General features: G+C 42.5%; 1 protein-coding gene across 4 annotated transcripts in view; it reads right to left on the bottom strand.

The window, feature by feature from the left end:
- Window positions 1-25,113, bottom strand: part of FSTL4 (follistatin like 4) — a 210,072-nt gene that overhangs the window by 139,566 nt on the left and 45,393 nt on the right. For 3 of the 4 annotated variants that reach the window (XM_085073532.1, XM_085073530.1, XM_085073531.1), the window contains exon 4: window positions 6,148-6,396. In XM_085073532.1, the coding sequence (XP_084929658.1) occupies window positions 6,148-6,396 (249 nt within the window). Of the gene's footprint in view, window positions 1-6,147; window positions 6,397-23,087; window positions 23,197-25,113 lie in introns of those variants that run through there. The other variant, XM_085073533.1, reaches the window with a different exon arrangement.

A 25,113-nucleotide genomic window follows, 5' to 3' on the forward strand; every position in this document is an offset into this window, starting at 1 on the left:
GATGCTCCTCAAGATCTTAAACATATTCCCAGAAAATTCCTATTACCAAAGCTAGGAGCAGACTAGCAGTCTCATGTTCTCATCCTCACATAAATCAATGGAATTTCCATAATTTTCACCAAAGATTGATGCAGTCTGTTTATCAGGTGTTAAGTTATCAATCCCATTGGAGAGCAGTCAGCCTGAAAAGCCAGGTAAAATTGATCCCTCCCCAAAAGTGAGAGGGAGCTGAAAAAGCAGTGTGGGAATAGAAAGGAATCCCTCTGGAATTCAGTATAATAACTGCATCAGCGCTACTGACAGCAAACACATTCCTTCATTTTATACAGCAGTTATCTCTCTTTATAACACTTTAAACTCCTAATATATTTACACTGGACACTGAAGTGATCATTAGAGGCTTGACCTCCCTGTCAAAGCCCCCAGCCTCCTCCCAGAGGGATTAATTGCCTTCCTCCCAGCAGCCCCATTCCCAGCTCACTGCCACTGAAGCAGTCTGTCAGCACTGCTGCAAAGTTAAATCGGCAAATATTAATTGCCAGCTGGGAAAAGTGCCATTAGTTCACACTCAGATTTTTTCCAGCTGGAAGGACAGAGAGTGTTAAATGGAGCAGATTTCCTTCCAGCCTCCCAACCAGCAATGGAGCGGGTCTGCCTGTTCTGCAAGCACGTAATGAGCAAAACATTCAACACCTTCCCAGAGATGCTTTGAAATGCTATTCTGTAGAACAAATTACTCCTGGAAGTAACAAAGCACAGAACTAACACATGGACAACAAATAAAATACAGAGGAAATAAACCACCACCACCTGAGGCTGAATTCATATGTATTTGAGATTACTGCAGTGATATGAGTTATCAGCCTACCTGGCTTTTTTTTCCAGGTTTGTAATTTATTTACATTCAAGTATAGAAAATTTTCCATCAACATTCAGAAGATTATAATTTTCCTTAATTAGAAAAAAACTTTTTGAGAACTGAAGGAAAGATAGAGTAATTGAAAATGAAAGATGCTATTACCTAAGGTCATGAAATCATAAGATTATGGGATGATAGGTGCTGGAAGAGGCTTCCATCAAAACTTTCAGCACAAGGTCAGAGCAGGTTGCTCAGGGCTGTTCCCAGCCAGGCTCTGAAAGCCCCCAGTGACAGAGATGTCACCTGGGCAGTCTGTCCTAGCATTCAACCAAACTACAAGGGAAAGCCATCTCCTTACAAAGCTGAACATCTTATCTCTGTAGTGCCCTTTGCTCTCATTCTCCCACCATGCAGACCCAGGTTCCATCCTCTGCTACATTATCTATGCAAAAATGTCCTGAGAGAACACATTATTCTCACTCTTTCAATGTGCAAACACACTCACATGCACTCACATGTGTGCATATGCAGAGCAACCCAGCACACCCTGGAAGACTATATATATAGTCTATCTATATTTTGTTTATATATATAGACTATATATAAATATAAATATATATATAAATTCATGGCATGAAATACTGTTCTGAGCAACAGTGAAAGCCTCAAACCAAACAGTGAAACTGTACGTGTAACAGGAAGGAGAAAGGCAGGTGGTTTTCCAGAGATGTCTTTGTAAATTCTGTACAAAATATGCATAAAAATATGACTTATAATGGGGCAAGAATTGACCTTGTATAAGAAGGAAAATTACTGTCAGATACTTGATTGAAAGAAGAAAGAGACATATATATTTTAAGCAATGGGACCAAATTATTGAAAAATTAGTACTGACATTTCCGCAGAGAAGGAAGGAAGGAGGAGAATGGGACTGGAATACCAGACATGAACATGCTTTTACAGCACACCAGCTCTCTGCATAAAATTCTGTCAGATTTCATAAAACTAGAGCTTTAGTACAAGTTGAAATGAATGGACAAAAAAAAAAAAAAAAGAGGAAGAATTAAGTAATCAGCACAGGTACAGTGCATTTACATAATGGAAAGTTCAGGAATTTGGTGAACCAAGTTGGATTGAATTCATGCCAGAGCAGAGACTCAATCTGACCAGCTGCAGCACAAAGCTGCTGTACAGCCTGGCAAGAAAAGCTGAGCTTTTTGTAAAAACCCCCAATCTACCTGGATAAAGGGAGGATGTCAGAAGCACAGAAAATAAGGAAGGAGCTTGGGCAAGCAAACGTGGCTGCCTTCCTCTAGCAGGGGCTTGGCTGATGCAGAGGAGCTTTGCAATTGCTGATCAAGCAGAAAAAAGCAGGAAGGGAAAGAAAGGAAGGGAAAAATTACTCCTAAACCCTGAAAATGGAAAAGCACAGCTCTAAATAGAATTTCTCTAATGTATGCAAACTGCTAGGGAAGTGCCTTGCTCTGATGTTTCTGGAGGAAGGAAGGAGGTAAGGGAAGAAAATCTATTGAACAGTGTCTGTGCAGCTTTCTCTGGCCAAAAATAATGAGAGAAAAGTGAGGGAAGAGACAGAGTGGGTGTCAACAGTCAAAAGGAAAGAAAAATGAACAGAAGTGGAAAAAAGGGGACTACTGCTATGGGAAAGCAAAGCATAGTCCAAAATACTGTGCTAAAATGGTGTAACCTCATTATCCAGGGCATTTATTCAAACAGGAACATTTTCAGGGCAAGTGTCCATTTTGGACATCTGTGGGACAATTGTCATTATGAGCACAGCTATCTTTCCAGTCTTCATGGGTATTGAGAGTGCTTTTGGGGAAGAAAAACTTTCCTCACCAGTTTGGCACAGATTAAAAGCACTTTTATCCTCATGTGTTTTCTTATCCAGCAAAAATCACCAACACTCCAACCAAATGACTATGGAAAGGCACAAAACAGTGAAAACATAGAAAATGAAAAAAAATCTGCCACATAGTAGAGAATTCCTAAATAGAACATTTTCCTACAGGAAAACCAAACTGTTTTTCACACTAGGAAAGATTACCAGATCAAGGAGAATGTGAAGAGCTATGAGTGGGATTGACATTTCTCCTGAGATCTCTGGATTTATGACTTCTGCTTCACAGTATTTCCCTTGTGACTTCAAACTCCCAAGTGAAGTTTTCCACCTATTTATCATTTGCTTTGTCATCTGGGGAAAAGGGACTGCATTTATAGTTTTGTGTATGGGGAACTGTGCTGCAAGAGGCTGCAGGATAAGGCCTGGGCAGAGCACTCCTGCAGGCATCTCTTGTTGCTTCACTCACATTTCCGCAAGTTTTTTCAATGTTTTGGACCCTCAAGGAGCTGTTGCAGTCCAGGCTGGGCCAAGGAGAAATCAGTCATTTCCCCAGGGACAAATTCTCTTCTGCTCTTCCTAATACCATTGATGGTACAGAATGCAAAGTACTGAGGTAGCCCAAGTGAAGCAATGCTTCTACTCACACAGGAGTTTCTGCTATCCACCAGTATTTACAAAGCACTTCACATTGATAAATATGCTAAAAGACTAAAAAATCCTTTCCCAAAATACACAAAAGAAAACAAATCTCTGCTGTTTGCTTTACTATCAGTTGACTGCTTATAGACCTAGCTCAGCCAAAGCAGAATCAGGGTATTTGATCTCTGTCATACCTTAAGTCCATCCAGTTTGTCACTGATAACTGGGTAAACTGGCAGAGCAAACACAAACATGCAATCTGCAATGTCCCTCAGCTCTGCACAGGAATTTAAGTCTTAATTGAACAAGCCAACTGGGACAAAAAACCGTGAAGCAGCCCACTCATCAGTCTGACTGTACTCAAATAATTGAATTATCTACTTGATAGAAAGCAAACAGAAAACACAAGCTTAGTGCCAGCTGTACACCTGAGCAACCTGATCTAGGGAAAGGCATCCCTGACCACAGCAAAGGGGTTGGAACAGGAGGCTCATTTAGGTCCCTTCCAACCCAACCATTCCAGAATTCCGTGATTTTGCACCTTTAAGATTTTTCTCCAGTCAAAGTTTTACACTTCATGTTACATTTATAATGGTGCTTAAAAACCTGCACCTTTGCTCACTAAAAACTTGATTTAAAAGAAACCACTCTAATTCTTGATTTATAAATAGGAGACTGAAGTACCAATAAACAGAGTGATACACAGAAGGTTACTCAGGAACTGTGTGGCAGAAAAAAAAGGCTGAAGCCTAGTATTTCTATGGAGTCCCACTCTGTGGGATTATTCCCCACTTAAAGCAAACTTTTCTCTGTATGTTATCTCTGCAGACAGAGGTGTGAAGTACATTTTTATTTATTCACGTGGGAAGAGAAGTGAGCTTGTTTCTTTCTTCCCTTCCCTAAAGCTGTTATTCTGCTGAAAAGCAGATTTAAGCGGTGCTCCCTGGCAAGAGTTCGAGGGTTACTTTAAACTGGGACACAAAACTCCTACTTTCTGACATCATTTCATGGTGTGTTCAGGGAAGTATTCAAGCGTGACATTGTATCATTAGGTATAATACAGCCACTGCAGGGGCTGATTACTGCAATAAGAACTCATTTTCTTTAACACTATATGCGATAAGGAACGAATAAAAACCCAGGCCAGAAGCACTGTCGTAAAAAGGTGGGTGATGCCAAGAATGAAAAACCTGAAGACACTTTTTGGTAGTCAGGGGAAGAAAATCCCCTGAATCGAGTGAGGGGTTGCTGAGCACCTCTGAAGTTAAGACTTTCCCTTTCTTTGCAAGGCTTCTCATGTTGCAGAGGTCCTACCTGCACCTTCCTCAGGGATGGACACTGTTTGCAGCCTGATCCACAGCCTGATCTGACTGAATACCCAGAGGCAGAATCACAGCAGTCAGAGCAAGGCACAAGTGTCCTTTTTAGATGCTTCTTTTTTTAATGTGAGAAACACAAAAATCCCTCTTTGCCTCAACATGCTCATGTGCTGCCCCTTGAAATATGCCTTTGGGTGATCCCTTCCCATGATTAACTTTGTACAAGGTCTATTGATCCTACACCCAATTGCCTCCTTTGCTGAATTTAGAGGCTGCCTGTGACAAACCAACCCAGCTCTGCTGGTGTTCACTGAGTCACTGCTGTGACCAGCTCTGCTGTCCCCTGCACAGCCTCCAAAACAAATGAAACTCTGCAGTGCACTGCAAAGCAATGCCTATATCCCTCTGGAAAAATTTTGGTACAGTCTCTAGGTCTTCTCCAATACACAGGAATTGCAATGATTTTCTATCTCCAAAGGGTATCACAAGGACATATTAATAAGACTCTTCAGATGGGCTCCTGTTTCTTAAATAGGCTCTTCTAGCGTTGTGTTAGTAAACAAGAACTCATGATGGATAGCTCTGTATACAGCCAATCTCCTTGGGGGCTTAAGTGAGCTGAAGATAAAGGAATTATTTTCATATTTGATCATGTAAATGTCACTGGATATATTTGCAACAACCCACTCAAATCTTCCTGTAGGTATATGGAGTCATATTTGACAATGAGCTTTCAAGATATACTCTAGTGAGGCCCTTTATGAGACCACTCATTAGAAGTAAAATAATTTACAGCTTCTTCCATTCCCTGGCATTTTATCACACACTCCTACTCCTGCAGTCTCCCTTGATGACAGGATGGTATATGGCATACAAAATATTAATGGGAAAGACACAAGACTGGATTTGGTGCAATGATGATAATGAAATTTGCTGTTGAACCAGTAAAAGAGCTCCAGATGTATGCACCCCACTGGTAACCAGAACTGTCTTTAAAGTTATTTAAATTCCATCCCTGCTCCTCTTATTTCATTTAAACAGCTCCCTTCCTTTTCCTGTGTCATTTGCTTAACTAGGTTTTCGCTTCTCAATGTTGTGACAAACTTTTGTTTATACCACCTACTTTTTCTTAACATCTTCGTCTTGTTCAAAGCCTTTTCAAACGAATTGGATTGTAAAAAGTTATTACACTGGCAGCTGAAAGAACTGAGCAGCACAACTACAGTGCACACAATGCATACGGTGATGTTAATTATTTACCAGTTCCCAGTATGATTACATTTTGCACGGTGATGGCACTCAGGGGCTTAATAGCTGCATAAAACATTGTGTACGTTCTCTGCTGTCCTGGAATAAATCATCCCTGAAAAATTTAGCTCTTAGAAATAAAACATACCGTTCAGCCATTTACCAGGATTACGACGAGTGATGAAAACTCTACACAAGTATTTATTTTCAACAATTCCTACCTTTGAAGAAACAGTCCTTGCTGTGGATAATGTAGATTTTCTTCCTCTGCAGACACGAGGCTCGATGCAGCTGGCAGTGATTTTCATAGAACCTGCCATCAGATCCACAGACGGGCATGTAGCTGGGCTTGCAGTCCTCGACACACCTGCACTCGGGCTGGTTGGTGTCCCTGTTGAGCTCACATTTGCTGCCCCGGCCGCAGTACTTCTTCTCGCAGGAGGCATGCAGGCCATCCTGCCCATAGAGCACTGCAGAGAGCAGAAAATGCCACTGTGAGCCACACCAGACCACAGCACAGCCCTGACAGGAGCAGCAAAGGTTTGGGGGTGAAAAATGCTCCCCTTTGAGCAGCAGCAGCTCCAAGACAGCATTCAGATCTGAGCTCCCAGACCTGCAGCTCTCCCTCAGCACAGCACCGAGCCTGTGCTCAAAGTGCTTCACTGCAAAGTGATGGACATGTGGCCCTTTGTTCTTTCAGCTCTTCACGAAACTGGAGCCTAGAATAAAACGCAGGGAGAGCATTTCTGTGCCCACACTTTGACCGTGAGCTATATCCAGAAAGCAGTTCTGAAACCCTACACTCCTCCAGCCACAAAGCTCAGCAAAGTGCCCTAAGTGCCAGCACTCAGCTCCTGTCCACGTTCAGAGTCCAGCTCCCACCCTGGGAGACAGAAGCTTCCACCCAGAGGCAGAATATCCCCCAGGCTAAAATTCACACGGGTTTCAAGGAAGGCACAGACAGGCAGCTACTGAGAGCTTTTGAAAAAATAACTGCTGGGAAAGAAGGGGGTTATTGAAGTTACTGAAGGGAACGTTATGGGAAAATGCTTGTCACTGTAAAAGCAACCATCAGCATCTATCTCTACACTCTGAGTAATGGCATACAGTGAAAAATAACTTTCTACTACTTTTAAAAATTCACTGGGTAGGATGTTCTGAATATTACTGTGCTTTCTGCTGTTTGATACTATTAAAAGGGTTAGGAAGCTGCCCTTGTGCTACATTTGCTGCTTATGAAGTTTCCTTGCTTAAAGGCTTACAGAGAACATTACTATAATTCACACAGGACAGGGCACTTCCAAACAAGCCACTACTCAGAGCAATAATTAGCATTACACTCAACGAAAAGAGTTTCAGGAAATTAGATGATTCTATGGTAATTGGAGTACACCAAGTTGGGCATTACAAAGGGGTGTTGCAAAAAGCATAATTACAGCAGGAATAAGAATTTCCTTGTGCAAAACCCACTGCCAGCCTTGCACAGCCTTCCAACAGCCAGAGATTCTGGCTGTCCCTGAGCCAGGGACTCAGTCTGGACCAGCAAGATGGTTTGGAAGCAAATCCCTTTTCTCTGCATTTACCACATGCAGGTTTGGCTCTCGGCGAGGTTTTGGTGTGTGCCAGCTTTCAGAGGATGTTCAAGTGGGAGAACCACTCCAGATGTGCTGCAGCATCCAACGGAACACATCCTGCAGCAACTGGAGCACCCCAGCATCCTCTGAAGTGCACCCAGGGCTGTTCCCTCCAAAGATTTTTCCAGCAGCCAAACAGTTCAGTGTAGGAGCACAGACCAGATCTCATCCACAGCCCCTCATCCCATGTTAACAGAGACATGAGGAGCATCAGCACCAGCTACTTCAACCTACCACTCCCTTTCTATCATTTTAAATTCCCGGTTAACATCAACCCAGCCCCTGCCTGCCCAGCATTTCATGCCAATACAAAATGCCCCAATGTTGAAACTTCATTTCATCTACTCGTGACCAAGGGGTTAAAGCATGTGCACAGAGACAAGCAAGAGTTTCTAACAAAACCCCATTTTTCCTGGTCCCCATTAAGCCTTTGTTTTTATCACTGTAAATCTGAAAGGGAAAAAAGTCTGTTATTGGAGGATTAACTTTTTGACTCAATAACTCATTAAAATTCCTCCAACTTGGCAAGCTAAGAAATATTGACTTTTCCTGACTTGTAATAAACTAGAAGGTCAAAGCATCTCTGAGCAGTGCAAAAAGTACAGTCCATGGAAGGAGTGTCTGACTATTCTTTACTTACTTTACTAATTGTTCCAGAATTTTTGCAAATTATCCTCAGAAATGCAATTTTTGTGACCTCAGGGAAACCTCACTGTCAAGACCATATTATTTATTACTGCCTGCTGTAAATCACAGCAGCCCAAAGGATAAAGACTTGAGACAGCTTTGGTCAAGCATCCTCTTCCTCCTCCTCTCAGTGGCAGGACCTGAATTAATACAGGCATTTGGCTTATCCATCCCAATATGCCTCAAAATATATGTTTTGGAGACTGTTGTTGCTATTAAAGTTATTTAAAAATCAAGTTTCAGGAGCTATTATTGTCTATGTAAATGTAATTCAGGTACAACTACAGCAAAGACCTTCGTGGGCTGCCTTGATCGCTAAAAATTGATCTTTCAGTGCTTGCACCAGCCAAGGACTGTGTCATGCATCTCACTGAAGGTTATTGCTGCCTCCTCATTCAAGGTGGGCTGCTCTGATTTAATGCACCAGGTCACATCTGAGCAGGTGACAGCTGCACCCTGCCCTGACAGCAGCAAAAACCCTCTCAAGAGCCTCAAATATTTTTGGTATTTTGATTTTTAACATAAAATACGCACAACTGAAGACAAACATTTTATTAAATGGGATTTTTAAGTTTTCCAATGATACATCAAAGATTTGTTAAAGAACTAGCTTATTAAAAAAATATAGAATACTTCGTCTTTCCTCCATCCACCCCAGATGGTTACTATGGAAAAACCCCAGAGAACCCAGCTATATTTATGCCTTCTTCATTTTGTTCAGTGTTTAATTTATTCTGTGTTCCCAGACGGACAACTCCTAGTTAAACAGCTTAGTTTGGTAAAGGGTTAAGAAGGATACCCTGCAAACAGCCAGAAAGGAAATATTCAAGTATTCAGTAGTGCTTCTCCTAGTCCGAGTCCTCTGAAATCTGTTTGTCTGCAAGCAGAGTGCTAACATGGGTTGCCTTTGCCAGAATCTCGTAATGTTGACAGCAGCTCTTTAATTCAATTACTATTTGCATAATCCTTTGAAGAACTAAAGCTTCCCACAAGCTCACTCAGCTGTACCGACAGACCCTCTGCCCAGCAAGGACAGCACTGGGTGTGAAACAGAACAGAGCAGTGTAAATGCAGGGGAAAGGAAGCGTTTGACTGCAAAAGCACTGCTGTCTTTATCCAAGTAACTAATTCATCTGGAGCAGTACCACCAACCATGGAAAGGGACTTTCCTTGATTGCATCATGGTGGATCCCACAGGCAGGACACTGGTGTGCAGTTCACAGGCATGAAACCTGCCTTCCTCTGCTTTTTTTTGGAATAATTAAAAGTGACTGAATTCCTCACTCTTACAAGGATTATTAAAAACAGGCAATCAAGTGAAACTACCAGCTAACTCCACGAAGTATTTATGAGCCCCACTGTACTGCATGGAAAAAGGCATCATTTATTCAATTTATAAGTTGCAAAGAAAGTAATTTACATAGGTTAAAAATTTATCATCTTGCAAAACACGGCACTTTTCTACACTAATTAAGTTTACTCGGCATGGCTAGAGTCTGAGGTGTTACACTGGATTAAGACCAGAAGGATGGACAGAGGAAGCCCAGTCTAATACAGCCACGAACACACTTCACTTCTCAAATCAGATCCTGGTTGCCCCTGAGAAATTTGGAATTCCAGTGGAAAACTGACAAGAGCTTGGTGCAGGCAGAAAATAACTGAGTTCAAGAATTTCATAAGGCTGCTTATCAGGCTGCCTGCATCTCAAAGCAAGATTTTAATGAGGAAATTAAGATGCTCCTGCCACATTGGAGAACACACATCCTCTGACTGCTGATTAATTCTTTAAGACAGGGACCTCATCTACCTTTGCACACCACTAAATGTGTTACAGATCAGACTAAGGCTCACATGGTTTTTTTTTTTCTCTCCCAAATACAATCCTATTCTTTACTTCCTCAACTTCCAAAGGAAGGTAAAGTTCAGGAGAAGCACAGGTTTCATTTAGGACCACCCAGACAAACCCATCAGAGAAAGCAAAAACCAAAACCCAAACAGCTCTATCATATCACTGCTTATAAAACATGGCTCATACACAACAGAAGTGTAAATTACTACATTTACATTTAAAAAGTGAGCTTGCCCTCAAGTAACAGTGAGCTCCAGCAGGCAGCTGGGCATCCAGGTTTATTGCTGAAAGAAGTAATTTAGACATTACATCAGGGCTGGAGCCAAAACCAGAAACTTTAATGATATATAACTGAAACTGGAAGCTTCTACACTGAGTCTGTCCAAGGCAATGCTGCAAATGTTGTACTGAAATAAAAATAAAATCAAACCCTGTATGACAGCAATACACACAGATGTATAGCTCAAGTCTGTATTCACATCCATCTATTCACACACACAGATCATACACAGCCACACACTGCCCATGCACTTCACTTGCCACCATCTCATTTTTGCTGAGGACACAAAGTCAGATGCTGCAGCACAGCTTCCTAAACCTGCCTTACCCAGCACATCTTATGTAGATTTTTGAGTAACTCATGGTTGGAAACAACCAAAGTTGAGCTGCATGACTACTGAGCCTGGCTTATGATCAGCAAACGAATCGTGTGCTGCATATGCTGTTATTGCCGCAATGAAATAAGAAAGGAAACATAAACCAGGATTTCATAATACTCTCCTCTAAGAGTTTCTGGGTTTTTCATTGCATGACTGACATGAAAGTGGAGAGGAAGAGAAGTCGTAGTAAGTTACCTGGGCATGGCAACAGCAATTTCATTGTCTCTCTTACTAGCCTTTGTTGCTACAATTAATTTATTTTCATAAAGCAAAAATGGTGACTTGTCCTGGAGAATAACACCGAGAATAAGGTGTGTTTCAAGCATATTATCTGCTATAGGTGCAAACTATTTTCTTTCAAGGTCCCTGAGACAACTCTGTGTTTGTGCACACTTGGAGCAGGATGGAGAGGGACACATCAGCCCTGGAAGAGAACAGAAAGTCAATCATTTTCACCAGTTTAGATGCTCTACATGAAGCAAAAGGCAGGGTAATATGGAAAGCCTCCTCTGAACAAAAACTAGCAAGATTTCCCAGATATTCATGTTATTTCAGGAAGATTCACAGAGTTTAAAAAACAAAACCAACACCAAAAGGAAAGGAAAATAGACCCTGGAAAGCAGAGTTGGGACAAATAGTTGCACCAAGGACAGCAGAATGAAGGGAACTGCATAATCTGTGTCTGCAGTTTAATATTAAATGAAAACAAATTGCAATTGCTCAACAGAGGCTCGATAACAGCAAGCAGTTATTGTGCAAACAACATTAAGGAAGCACTCAATATTATAGAAAATTTTTCTGTATCAATTTTTACATCTGAAAATGTTAATTAATGTTACTTTCTGTATCTGTCAGAACTCTGAAAACCACTGGAGGTCATACCATGTAAAAGCATTTGAAAATCAGAAGTAGTTATGCTATTCTTAGTGTGATTAGCCTAATTTTGCCCCATTTCAAATCCATCTAAACACTGTGAGATCAAAAGCTTCATCAAATATTATTTCTGGATGGCATTGTGGTCTGTGAGGGTGCTAACAGGAAAAAAGAGACAAAAGACACATAGAGATGAAAAGATCAAAACTATGTAAAGCATATACAGAGATTACTGAGGGAGAAACACCAACCCAGGTATGAGACCATATATATTTAGATCCCTGCCATGAAACTTTACCATGCACAATTTGCTTGATTGTTTTCTTCTTGAAAGAGCTGCTGAAGAGGCAATTCATAAAATTGCTCTTTATTAAATGTTTATCTAAATTTATCTGTGATAGGTACTGCATACTGAAGGCAATTTTATTACATTACTTCTGTGCAGCAAGTATAGACACAAATGTAAATTTATGCGGTTCCCATTGGCATCACACCTCTCCCTTACACGCAAGATTTTTTTTCCTAATATCTCATCTAAACCTACCCTCCTTGCTTGACCCCCTCACTGGAGGTAAGGAAGATCATACTATGAAGGGCAAAGAAAATCTTTAGGATGATAATTTCAAATGACAACTCAGCTTGTTCTGTTGAAAAAACCAACCTATAGAATCTTTTACTGTCCCTTCCTTCTCCTGCCCCTTCCTCCCAAGCAGGGTAATTTACAAGGGTGAAAACTTCCAGATGGAATCTATCAATAGTTGCATCTCTGCACAACTTGCAACACTTCTTTCATTTACTACTACACATAAAGGAAGGCAGACAGTGGAAATTAGGGACTGGATTCATTTTGTGCGTCTGTTTCTGAGAACTGATGCTTTCCTGTAAAAGTTGACATTTGCTGGAAGTAAAAGGGGGAAAAATATTAAAGCTATTTAGTTGTAATAGGGTTTGTGTTAGTGCAGATGTTTTGTGTATGGGTGGTTTTCTGCTCCTGGGTAAAGCAAAATTTGTGTTTGACTCATAGACACTTTCCTTGATTGAGGAGCAGCCCCAGCAGCAGGATTAGTGCCCCTACTGCATCACACCTAAATCAGCATAAACTTCCAGCTTGAAACTGTTGAGGCTGCACAGTGTCTTTTCACATTCTTTTCCCCCGAAAAATATTTTTTTCATTTATGTTTTCCCAACTAGATGCCTTAGAGCCTCATAGATCATGAGTGCAGCAGTGTTACCATCTAGCACAAGCGTGAGGCAGGAGCCAAGCAGGTCCATTATGGGGAGAATTACAATCACACAAATACTGAACAAAGATGTGTTATGTCTGTGCTGGGACACAGAAGAAAGGATATCTTATAAAACAGTTTTCCTAGAATCATAGAATGGTTTGGGTTGGCAGGGACATTAAAGATCATCTCATTTCACTAGACCAGGCTGCTCCAAGCCCCATCCAACCTGGCCTTGAGCACTTGCAGGGATGTGCAGGGCAGAAATGTGAGGCACATCACTGGCAGCATGTCCAGGGCTGCATCCCACCTTGGGATTGCCTTTGAAAATTAGGAAGAAGAGGATGTGTCTCTAAAATGTTCTCTATATCCATTATGCAGTGCTTGTTTGTTAAGGTTCACAAAAATTCAGCAACAAAGCACATTTAAATGACAGCAAATCCAAACAAATCCAACATCTTCCAGTGGGACAGGCATGAAGACAAAGGCACATGTTGCACTGAGACTGCAGATGGCTCTGAAATGAACCCAGTTCTGCTCAGCAACTCCAAGGCTGTTCTCAGATTGCTGCTCAAGCCAAGCTGGGGAGCAAAAGCTGCACTCAGTGTGTGCATGGCCAGGCAGAGAGAGTTGCTTTTAATTGAAATGTTACCCATACATATAAATAAAAAAAAATACAAATATCTTCCCCCAAAGTCCTGACTCCAGATGTGCCCCAGCGGCTCTTCTTGCTCTAGCACAAGAGACTGCAGTGCCACAAGCTTTAATTCAGGGCTGGTCAGTGTGAGTGAGCAGGAAATGCTCCAGGAGCTTCAAACCAGACTGAAACATCTCCACAGCTGAACACAGATCAATAACCATTTGCAATCCCCTTTCCCATTCTCTGTTATCTTTAATGAATTCCTGTTCCAAGACCAAGAAATAAGCAGAAACACTATTTTTACAGCAATTGCATGCAGGTCTTCTGCACCTAGTGCTAATTTTGGAATTCTCCACTTGTCTTATTTTCTATTTATTGTCTAATCCAGGACACCATGATACTCCAGGACACCTGTACTTTGTGGACACACCATTTTGTTTATCGCCATCTGAAGCCAATGTTAACTCACAGAAACCTTTACCTCATACAGGACAAACCCTTTGAGTCTGTCAGCAAATGTCCCTCAGATCTAAAAGCCACAGTTAATATCCAGCTGTTGGAGGCTCTGTCCCCAAGGCAAATCTATTTCTCACCCCCTTCCTGAGGATTTCACTTTTGCATCAATAATGGAAATTACCCTGGCTGTGATTAAAGATTTATCTCCTCTGAATGAGATTTCAAGATCTCTTCCTACTCCTGAAGTAAATACCTTCACTCTCTTTTCCCAGTCCTGCCACATCACTCCAACCTGCACCAAGCAGCGTTAAGTATATGCACCAACATCTTAAACTCCTGAATTCAACAAAAAGACATCGTTTTTATCCCCACTTACCCTCCAGCAGTTACTTTCCCCTGTGCTCTTCTACAAAGGAGGACAGCAGAATTAATGCCATTTCTCCTGCATTACAAACCTTTTACTCTCTCCGTATTTGCTCTGTGCTGAAGGAAGCATTTTAAAGTGCATTTACCTGATGGAAGAGTTATTGGCTACTGAAAGGATAACACAGTAAGATGAAAAAACTACTAAAAAGCTATTTTGAAAGTGAAAAGCCTTTAAACTTCACATAATGTTAAAACTGGCTCTGAGGGTATCAGTGCAGAAATGGAGCATTAGCACCAAAATGCTAAGATTAGCTGCCTTTTCTTTTTATTCTGAGGAGCAGAATATATCACTGGTTTCTCAGGTTGAGACTCACATTTTAAAAAGAAAAATTCAGAAAAGATAAAAAAATAGATTAAAAAATAGATAAAAATCCATAACTAAGAGTTTCTGCAATGGGCGTATTTTTGTTTCAAATGGCTTTAATTTAATCTGAATTTGTTCAGCTGGGCATCTGGTTTGGGAAACTGCTCAGCAGGGCAGAGCCCCTTCCCCTCACTCTCACAATGAGTTTTTTCCCTTCCATGGCATCAGTGCTGGTCCAGAGCCAAGCAAAGAGTCCATCCAGGATTTAACCTGCTGCCAAACAAAGACAGCAGCCTGCACTCGGGGTGTGGGAGAGTTCCTCAATCACCCACACCAGGAAACATGGGGAGAGCTGGATCTGAAAGGGTGGATATAAAATAAGAGTGTGTTCACTCCCTTCCCTTTGAAAGTGCTCTGTACACGGAATAAAAACAAGCAACAACTGATAAAATCAACGGAACACTGTTTCCCTTTGAATACAAAGGTACCAAATGAAAATGTGAGGGTCACATTTAATAGCAGAAGAGGGAAAGCTTTGGATAAAAAGATGGAATAAGCAGCAATCATCAGTCATCAACATCAGAGTATATTGGGCAAAGGCAGCATTATGGGGCTTTTTATTCTTTTAAGAAAGGGAACAGAACAAAAGGTATTTCAGTGTAGGGCATATTTTTGGGCTGATCCACATGGATACAGCACCACTGCACCAAGAGAGGAGCACAAGGTGAGCACAGACGCCTGGGAGCTCAAGGCAGTGGTTTCATCTGAACACAGGTGAGATTAATGCCATGAAAGGCCCAGAAAAGCAGTGGCACCAGTTTAAAGCAGAGAAATGAGATGCCTGGCATGAGCCAAGAGCAGCTAGGCACCATGGTTTGGAGAGGAGACTGGAATTGGGCTCTTCTGCCAGCTTATAGTCCAAGCCCGTTCCCTGGTGCAGAGAAAAATGAGGTAAATCTACTCATTGTGCAAAGGGGGACAGTTCAAGAAAATCCCTGGTTTGTCACCCCAGTCTGTCATTGCCACTTGTCCCTTTGGATCAGCACATGGAGCTCGTGGGCAGCTCGGAAGGAACAAGGAAGTGATGAATCAGATCAAAAGAAAGGAAAGAGAGGCAGTGTTTCCACCTATCTCATCTCTTTGAATGACTGACCAGAAAGGAAAAAAGCAGTGAGAGTAATTATATTCGACTCTACAGGAGTAAAGGCAATAAATAAATAAATACAAATAGTAATAGTAAGTAGGAGCATCCTATGCAAAGGACACAGCTCTTTTCCCTGGGCACAACAAGCTCAAGGGATGAATTTATCAGCAGAGAAGCAGCTGGTGCTGTCCCCTGACAAGGCACCCACTCCATAAACCCCATACAGGACCTGCCAGTGCCTCCCCACCAGCCTGGCATGCTGGAATATTCTGCAGCTCAGCACAGCAACACAGGAGCCCAAAGCCTGCAAACGAAATACATGAGCAGCGTGAGAGGGAGGACTTCAAATGCCTGGGGAAAAAAGTTCACTTCCAAAAACATTTGCTTTGGAGACCAAAATTGTGTTTGATGCCCTCCAGTGTGGCTCCTCACATCACACCATGGCTTGAAAGGGCTGACAGTCCCCACCCATGGCCAGGCAGTGCCTCCATCGGATCCACTGCAGCGCAAAACCATTTTATCCCATTCCTAACAGAACATCACATCCAGCAGCCAAAATCCAGCTGGCATTTTGTGCTCACAGTAAATAGGATTACTGGCAGCAATGAAAAGTGAAGTCCTCTGCTGAACACCACACTGGGGATGGCAGCTGCTTTCCAGCCTTGGACTGCAAATACCACCTTGCCAAAGCTTTCTGTACTAATGGGGCCCATTTTCTCTATAGGAAAGGCAAACGCAGGAGAGAATTCAATTTTTATGCTTCCGAGTCTCCTATTGATGTGCATGTGTTCAACTGCTCCTGTTCCCATTAACACCCAGCATGGGAGATTCAAACAACTTCAGAGCTGCTACAAGCTGGGGTTGTCCACAAGACAGAGTTCATGTTTTAAAGAAAAAAAAAAAAAAGGCAGAAAAGGTGTTATTTGAAAATTTTCTGCACTGAATAATGTAGCACAGCTTTGACTCTTAAGAACCTGCATTTCTCAATGGAAATATTTGTCTCTACCTAAAGTACAAACCAGAGTTGCCAACTATTCATGTTCATAATCCTCACTGACACCAATGGGAGCTACATTTACAGAGCAAATCCCCACAGGGATCCTGGAGGGTGATTTACTGACTCCAACACGACCTGCAGGCACTAAATGGCTGCCTCGAGGTTACTCAGGTGGAAGAACATGCAGAGTGCCCATTTTGGGGGAAAAAAGGTCTGAGACTGTCAATAAATAAAAAACCCCTCGGGTCTCACAGTGAAATGGAGTGAATGACCAGCTGGCAAGGAGGGGAGAGGGGAAGGAAAGGGAAAATGAGAAAAAGGCAAATTGCTCTCTGTGTGATGGCAAAAGCGATCCTGAACTGCAATCAAGGTTCCCAAAGTTCACATTTAAAGTCCTATTTGTCTCAACAATGCCCACTTCAGTGGCTAAGACATATAAAACAATTAAAAATTACAGTATCTCTTTCCACCTATATGTCTCTCCATTAGAAACAGGGCTCAGATTCTCAGGAATGTAGTTTGGGGGTGAAGAGAAAGCCCATTTTTCTTGCATGTTTTATGTGAAAACCCAATGCATGTCCCTGCTCAGCAAGGAAAGGCACAACCCAGGACAGGGGCTCAGTGTCCCCAGGCTGGCTCAGGCAGCTCTGTAGGCTCAAATCCCTTATGAGAGCAGAGCTCCTGGGCTCCAAAAGCTGTCCAAAACTTCCTCTCACTGGATTTGTTACACACATTTGTACTGGCAACTCCAACTGATTTCATGCTGAAATATTGCTGTGGGGTTAGATCCCATTGTGTGAGGTGCAGAAGTATTTAACACAATCAGTAGCAAATACATAGTTATTAAACAGAGGGGTGGGAGTATGAAGGAATCTTAATTCAATACTCTGAAAGCAAATATTGCATTTTGAAAGGAAAACCAAAGATCTCATTTCTTCCCTTCTTGGGCATGTCTCCCAGTTCAATGATCCCATGTGCACAAACTGAAAAAAAAACAACCCCACCTGAGTGTCTTGGAAAACATAAATTGGGATACAGAAAAAAAAAAAACTGCCAACACCAAGCTTTGTACCAGAGGGTCCAAAGGGAGTCCACAGCAGGGACACAGCAGAATACATTAAATCTCAATTAGATCATAGCACACAACAAAGCATGGAACATTCTCCTCGTATTTGCTCACCCAAGGATTAAGGGATTTCCTTTGGAGAGCTCTGTGCTCACAAAGTGTCTTGGGGACCACAAAGTTCTTAGCAGGGAAGAGCAGGAACTCTCTGGCCTCTCTTAATGAGCTGCACCCATTAAATGGTCTCATAAGGCAGTATTTTACATGTGTGTCTGCCACTGACAGACTGCAGCTGTGAAGAGACACAGCTCAATACTTTGGAAATGCTTCTACAGTATTTTTGGTAAATATATCTTACTGGTGACTGCATATGCCAAAATGTCACAAACAGAAGTGCATAAAGAAAAATAAGAGAAAAATAAGGAAAATATGCAAGGAAATAAAACTTTGATGGCATACTTTAGATTTTTAATCATTACTGTAATAAAGTGATGTTCTAGCCACTTTAAAAGCAATGATTTAGGCTACATTATGAAGTCATTATTTGTAAATGTATTTTTTATACAATATTTACTATTAATAACTATAATTATGCCTGTAAACAGTATTACAAATGTAATATTGGCCAGCCAATCACCCCCAGAAGCCTGACGTGCAGCAATGGGCAGCAGAGCTGGGAGCAATATCCAGTTCAGATTCCCACTGGCTGCTCCTGCTGCATGAGCTTCTAGGGCAGCACCTCACTGCAAAAGGATCTGCAGGAGGATTCATTCAGCCACATAAAAGAATTTTATATCCCATCCCCATCTCCTCTGAGCTAAACTAAGATTTGCTTCCATATGACTTCACAAGCCTAAAAGACTTTTTCTGTGAAATCACAGAATCATGGAAACATTTTGGTTGGAAAACCCCCAAGGCCATCAAGTCCAACTGTTCCCCCAGCATTGCCAAGGCCATCACTACACCATGTCCCCAAGTGCCACATCCACATGTCCTTTAAATCCCTGCAGGGATGGTGACTCCACCACTGCCCTGGGCAGCTGTTCCCCAACAGTTCTGTGGGTTTTTCTGTAGCAACACTTGCCACAACACCTGACTACACTAATTTCTTCCACCCAGCCATTTCCACAGCTCCGAGCTCTGCTGCCTCTGCTCCGAGCACAACTCATGTCTAACATCTTCCAGCAAGGGGCATTTCGAGTGCTATCACCAAGGACAGGCTTCACCCAATGCAAACTGTTTGCACTTTCCTCCTAAAGATCAGTTAATGAAGTGCAAAACTTCAGAGCTGTTTGATTAAAGTGCTAATGCTTGTAAAATCAATATGCCAGAGAGTGAGGCTTTCTTCATATTTAAACAAGAAGAAAAAGTCTTAAATTTTACATAGAATCCAGATGCAGCAAAAGGAGTGCAGACACACTGTTTGTAGCTGCCTCATAATTTACAAACACCTGCTGTTAGTACACCTTAAAACACACATCGTTCAATAAACGCTGCAGAAATTATCTTAAAAGCAGCAGTGCCTTGACTCACTTCTGCAAAAGTACTACGATATCCACACACAGCACTGACACCTTTCAAAAGGTTTCCCTTGCTGAGGAGCAGTACCAATAGTCAAAATCACAGCAGGGCCAGCAGTTTGGCAGGTCCCCATCACCTTTGGAGTGTGCTGCTTTAATTAGCTCCAGGCAAACCCATTCCCTACCCACACAAGGGTATTCAGTCCACAAAGTGAATGGCTTGCTGAATGCACTCCACCACCACACATTTGGGCTGGGAAACTTCAAAGCATGGCAATCATAATATTTTCATTACAGACACGAGCTATTATTCCTCCCCACAATGAAGCCTGGAAGACAGGCTCTGATCCCCACAACGGAGGGCTCTCTTGAAAGGGAACATCTCACTGGCTTTCAAAAACCCATCAGGGACATGGAGTTTGCAGCTGTGAAACCTTCCAGCCTCAGCAGGTCAAACCTGGCATCAAAGCACCCACCCTGCCCCAAAATAGCTCCGAGTTTCAGATGTTGTAACTCCCATAATAGTTAGGGTACAAGCTGTATGGTCATAGCCCAAATTATATTACACATCCCCTGACTGCACACACTGAGATTATGACTGCTCAGTGCACTCAGCACACACACAGTCACAAGGGAGCACTAAAAGCAAATTCTGGCCCTGTCTATCATCCATAATTCAAGAGAAATCAGGGTTAAAAAAAGTGCATGAGCAATTGACATAATTTATATGCTGCAAGTGGGAGAGTTGGCAGTCTCCCGCATCATAAAGTTTAAATAATGGTAGTTTAACATCAGATGTACCCACAGCTGTATTGCCATTAGCTCCATTACGGCATGCAGTAAGCCCTTCCTGAGCTGGGTACCCCCACCTTGCCCCACCAACAGCTTGCTTCATGCAGGATTTCACCAGGAATGATCAGCCAAGCACAAACCACTCAGTACTAACAGCAGGAAAAAGAAAAAGGAATAAAACCCAACACAAACCCCATGCCTTGAAAAGTTTAGTGATGCAGCTGGCTGTGAAAGGTATCTTTAAAACAAAAGGAGGAAAGGAAGGAAGGAATAAAGCATAGAGCAGGGGCAACACGTTTTGGAGATGCTGTTGCCAATCTTGATCACTATGATGACATTTACCATTGCAGGATACAATTTCTTCCTGTGAAGTAACAAAAAATATTCTTCTTTACACAAGGGATTATCAAATTAATTCAGTGTGTGTGCATGCTGAGGAGTATTAATTGATCATTCAATCTAAACCAGTCAATATTTCTTATGGAAACAAACGAAAGCTGGGACAGTGACTGCTTTGTCCCACCATTCTCAGGTTCACCCATAGCACACTATTTTCAGTGGAAAAGCTAAACTCACAGAAATGAGAGATGCCAGGAGGGTCAGAAATTGGGAATGAGGCTGCCAAAAGTCCCACCTGCAAATTAGCTTTTTCAACCAATTCATTCTCTGTCCCATCAGTCCCTCTGCAATTAGTCATAGGATGACGCTGAAGAGGCATAATAACTGATATCATCTGCAAACATATAATTAAATTTGGGGAATGCACAACCTAGAAAGCCCAAGCCAAGCCTACAGCCTAGCCACAGCTCCTGTTCTTCAGAAAACCTCTTTGTAACAGAGGAATTTTGCAGAAATCAAATGAGAACTTGAAGACAGGAATCCCTAAAGCAAAAGGAGTTGATGAACAATCACCTGGTTTCAGAGCATCCTGCACTTATCAGGACACCATCACCAGTCTAAATATCACCTTTCTCCAGTTAATGCTGTAATACCAGATTTTCAGGGCCTTTTTTTTTTTACTTACTTCCTGTTGTGCTCAGCTGACAAATCTAACTACGCTGTGCCAAAAAAAGAAAAAAGTTATCAGCACAGAGCGTGACTCTGGTCAAAAAGTACTTTTTACATCCCGTATGCAGATTCAGCACATCCCTGGCACAAAGATGAAGAGACACCTCCCAATTTAATCTTGAAACACAACTTGGTAAGCAGAAAGCAACAAGAAAAGGTGTTTTCTCCCCACTCTGATTCAGCTGACAATGTCAGCAGCAAAGTGGAGCAGGTATGGTGGCAAGAGGTAACACTGACACAGCTGCTCCCTTCTCTCTCAGAGCAGAACATGGAAGTTTGGCAGAGAGCTGAAGCCTCAGAAACCAGACATGTAAGAAAAACCCAAAAGACCTCAATCTCTCTTTTTTACCTTCAGCAGCACCAGCACTTCTTAATTTCACTGCTTCCCAGGAGACAGGTCTCCATGCCCAGGTGTGCTGAGCGTGCTCCATATTATCCGAGGGAACACGAACCCCTGAGTTATGGGGGCTTTTTTACCTTTTTTTCCCTTTCCTAGGTCATGATATCCTTATCTGAGCTTGCAGAGCACATCATCTAGACAAACTGCTGTCTCTCTCCCCCAGTTGCACCCAGGAGCACACTTGCATGAGGAAAATAAAAGGTGCCCAAGGTTTGAAATACGGCAGTGAGCATCCCTTTAACGCAGCCATGGGAACTGCCAGCAGAAAGAGCTTCACAGGGGATTTACAACACAGATTTCTCTGCTACATGAGGTGGGGAGAGAAATCTGCAAAGAAGGCAAATCATCATTTAAGTTTATTTATGATTTATCTTCTTTATTCCAGCAGCTGGAGAAGAATTTAAATTGGCATTTCCAGTGCTTCTCTGGAAACACCTGAACCACCACACACCCATGAAGCTCAGTAAAAGCCCTGAACTACATTGGCAATGACTAACAAAACACAGTGTGTGCAACCCTGCTGCCACCTTATCCAGACAGAGTGTTAAAATGAGTGGAACTAGCAAAAAATTTCAAAGAAATTAATAAAATGAGAGACTTGATCAAATCTTTCTCTCTGAGCTACACAACCTAAAGCTCACTCATGAAAACATAGAGGAAAAAATCACCAAAATCCCAGATTCCAACTTGAACATCCAAACACAGGACTTCTGCAGCTCCTTTAGGCATCACAGGGCATTTCTGCATGAGGGCTTTAAAACATTCCTTAACTTTTCTCTCCTGAAGGATCCCATCAGCTTTTCCCCAGCCCTCTCACAGCCAGATGGAACAGCAGAGCAGTGGATGCCTCACTGCCAACATCAGCTGATAGTGCTGCAATGATCCCCATGGGCTCTTCCAGGGTTATAAATGGTATTGATTTATTCAAAATCATACTCAAGGGACAACAAAACATCCCTGCTACAGAGGCACTTCTCCCTGACCTGGGGGGAAAGAAGTCCTTCACTACAGTTACAATCAGAATTACTCCACAAAGTATTTTGATCCCACTTGGATTTGCCCCCACCAAGCACAAGGCAGGCTGAGGAGCACAGGGGAGCACAGCCCAGGACACACAGCTGCTCTTCCAGCTCCAGGATTATTTAGGGTTTGTATTTGAGGGGGAGAAAGACAGATGCTTTCCAGCACACACAACCCATGTCTGTTTTCCTTGCCACCATGAGAAGCCTGGCATTGTCTGTCCCCTGGAGCATGGAACAAATGCATACTTGACCTTCCCATGCCACACATTCTGGGTGAGCACCAGCCCTTGGAGGGGCTCCAGGACCCCCATTCACACTGCACACCTGACAAGGCCCTGCTGGGTCACACCAGACATCAGACTTCATGAATTGTCTCGCCACTGCTCCCTCCAGAGCTTGCTCACCTTGCACATCCACCTCTGCCTGGTACATCACCTCCTGCTCATGATTCCCAATCCTCTTCCAAACTGTCTCAATATGGCTACAGAGCACAGCAAGGCAGCAGCTTGAGGGAACAGAGATTTACCAGCTCTGAAGGTGCTCCCCACCCCACCTCCCCCAGCACCACCAGGTGTGATGCATCAGCAGGACTCAACCTTCCTTTGCCTGTTCTCACCCACACCTGAGCCCCAGGACATTCATCTGACTGATCTAGATCCCCAGGAGTCAGGGTGTATCCAGGTTACATGGCAAAAAGGGGTTTTTTACTTCAAATGAAGCACAAGAAAAAATGCCAAAAAACTTTGGAAAATTTGTACTTTCTATTTTAAAAAATTTATTTTAAAAATATTTAAATCCACAGTGTTTTAGGGACAGAGCAATTCTACTGATGAGGCCCTTTCTACTAACATGGGTTGTCTGAGATCCACCTCATGAAGGTTTTCCCTTCCTGATCCTTGCAATGCCTTTCCCATTCACAACACCTGGGGATCACAGCCCTTCAATGAGGCCTCAGCACAACCTCTGCCCAGCAGAGCTCAGTGCTCAGGTACTGGCAGAGAGCAGCACAGTAGCACCAGCAGGGCCTTCAAAAAGAGTGTAGAATTCTGGTTATTTATATAAGAATGCATTTGATACCTCTGCTTGCCTTCACCTGCATTTTGCCCCACATACAAATCAAAATTTGCAATTTGTAAACTGCTGACTTTAATGACAGTGGCGTTAAAGCAAGAATGTGGAGGGCAGGTGCTGCAGTTAACCTACCACAATGAATTACAGAATATCCTGAGTTAGAAGGGACCCGTAACAATCACTGAACCTCTTTTTTGTTTCTGTAAGATTTACTGGGGTCCCACCCTTAATAATAATTTCAGAATCCTCTGAAACCAATGGGAGCTCCACCATTAACATCAGTGGAAACACAACTCCTGGTTGTATTTATTCCCTCCAGACTGCCAAGCTATATTTAAATCCCTTTCCTCAATCGGAAGGAACTTAACCAACCTGGAAAACAACAAATCAATGCTACTTGCACTGCTTTTCATGTCTGACTCCACATTAATGCTGTGTCAGACACCATCAGCGTCAGCACAGGCAGTGCCAGCCTTTGCCAGAACTGTTGTATTTTCTCAATGAAAAAGGGAAATAGGTAAGAAGAATGAGAAAATCATTAATTTCCCAGGATCATTTTTGTGTTGTACCTCCCCTGTAATTTGGGCAGGGCTTCTGCCTCTGGAAACAAGAACTAGGAGGAAGAAGCTGTGGCTGCTCTGTCCCTGGAAGTGTTCAAGATCAGACTGGAGGGAGCTTGGAGCAAACTGGCAAGAGGAAGATTCCCCTGGCCATGGCAGGGGGCTGGAACAGATCATCTTTAAGGTCCCTTCCAACCCAAACCATTCCGTGTATCCACACTGAGAGCAGTGATTTCCTTACAGCACAATTGGTGGATGGAGAATTAGTTTCCTCATCAGTGAAGATGATCCCAGCTGGGAGACTCTGCTTTCTGCACCAGATCAGGATATTGCCAAGCAAACATTGAGCCAAAACTCAACATTGTGCTGTCAAAGAAAATTCTCCTAAGTGCAGCAGCCACCTCCCCATGGTCTTCAAAAACCAGATAGACTGTGGCATCTATTTGCCACTGTTTAATAAGCTCTAGTTAATGGGTGAGAGTTGTTTGCAGCATTTTCATGGTCAGGTTAACTCATTTCAGAAAAATACAACTGCACTTACAAGGAAACATCAAAAACAGACAGTAAAAACATAGAGGGTTTATGCACATCTTTTCCTGATGTGTTTAGTTGCATTTGAAACTGCTTTTAATTGCAGATCTATACAGCTGTGTGAGCTGGTCACTGCTGGGCTCCCTGGGAATCCTGCAAGGCAGAGGGACAAGTCAGAGTGTCACAGTCAAGGATTTATAGACTGCAACAGCAGAAGCCATGTGAGTGGAAAGATTCAATTCCTTGCTGCTGAAAACTAATTGGATCT

This window comes from Lichenostomus cassidix, chromosome 13 (genome assembly GCF_008360975.1).
Source record: "Lichenostomus cassidix isolate B80296 chromosome 13, HeHo_3.0, whole genome shotgun sequence".
Classification (NCBI taxonomy): Eukaryota; Metazoa; Chordata; class Aves; order Passeriformes; family Meliphagidae; genus Lichenostomus; species Lichenostomus cassidix.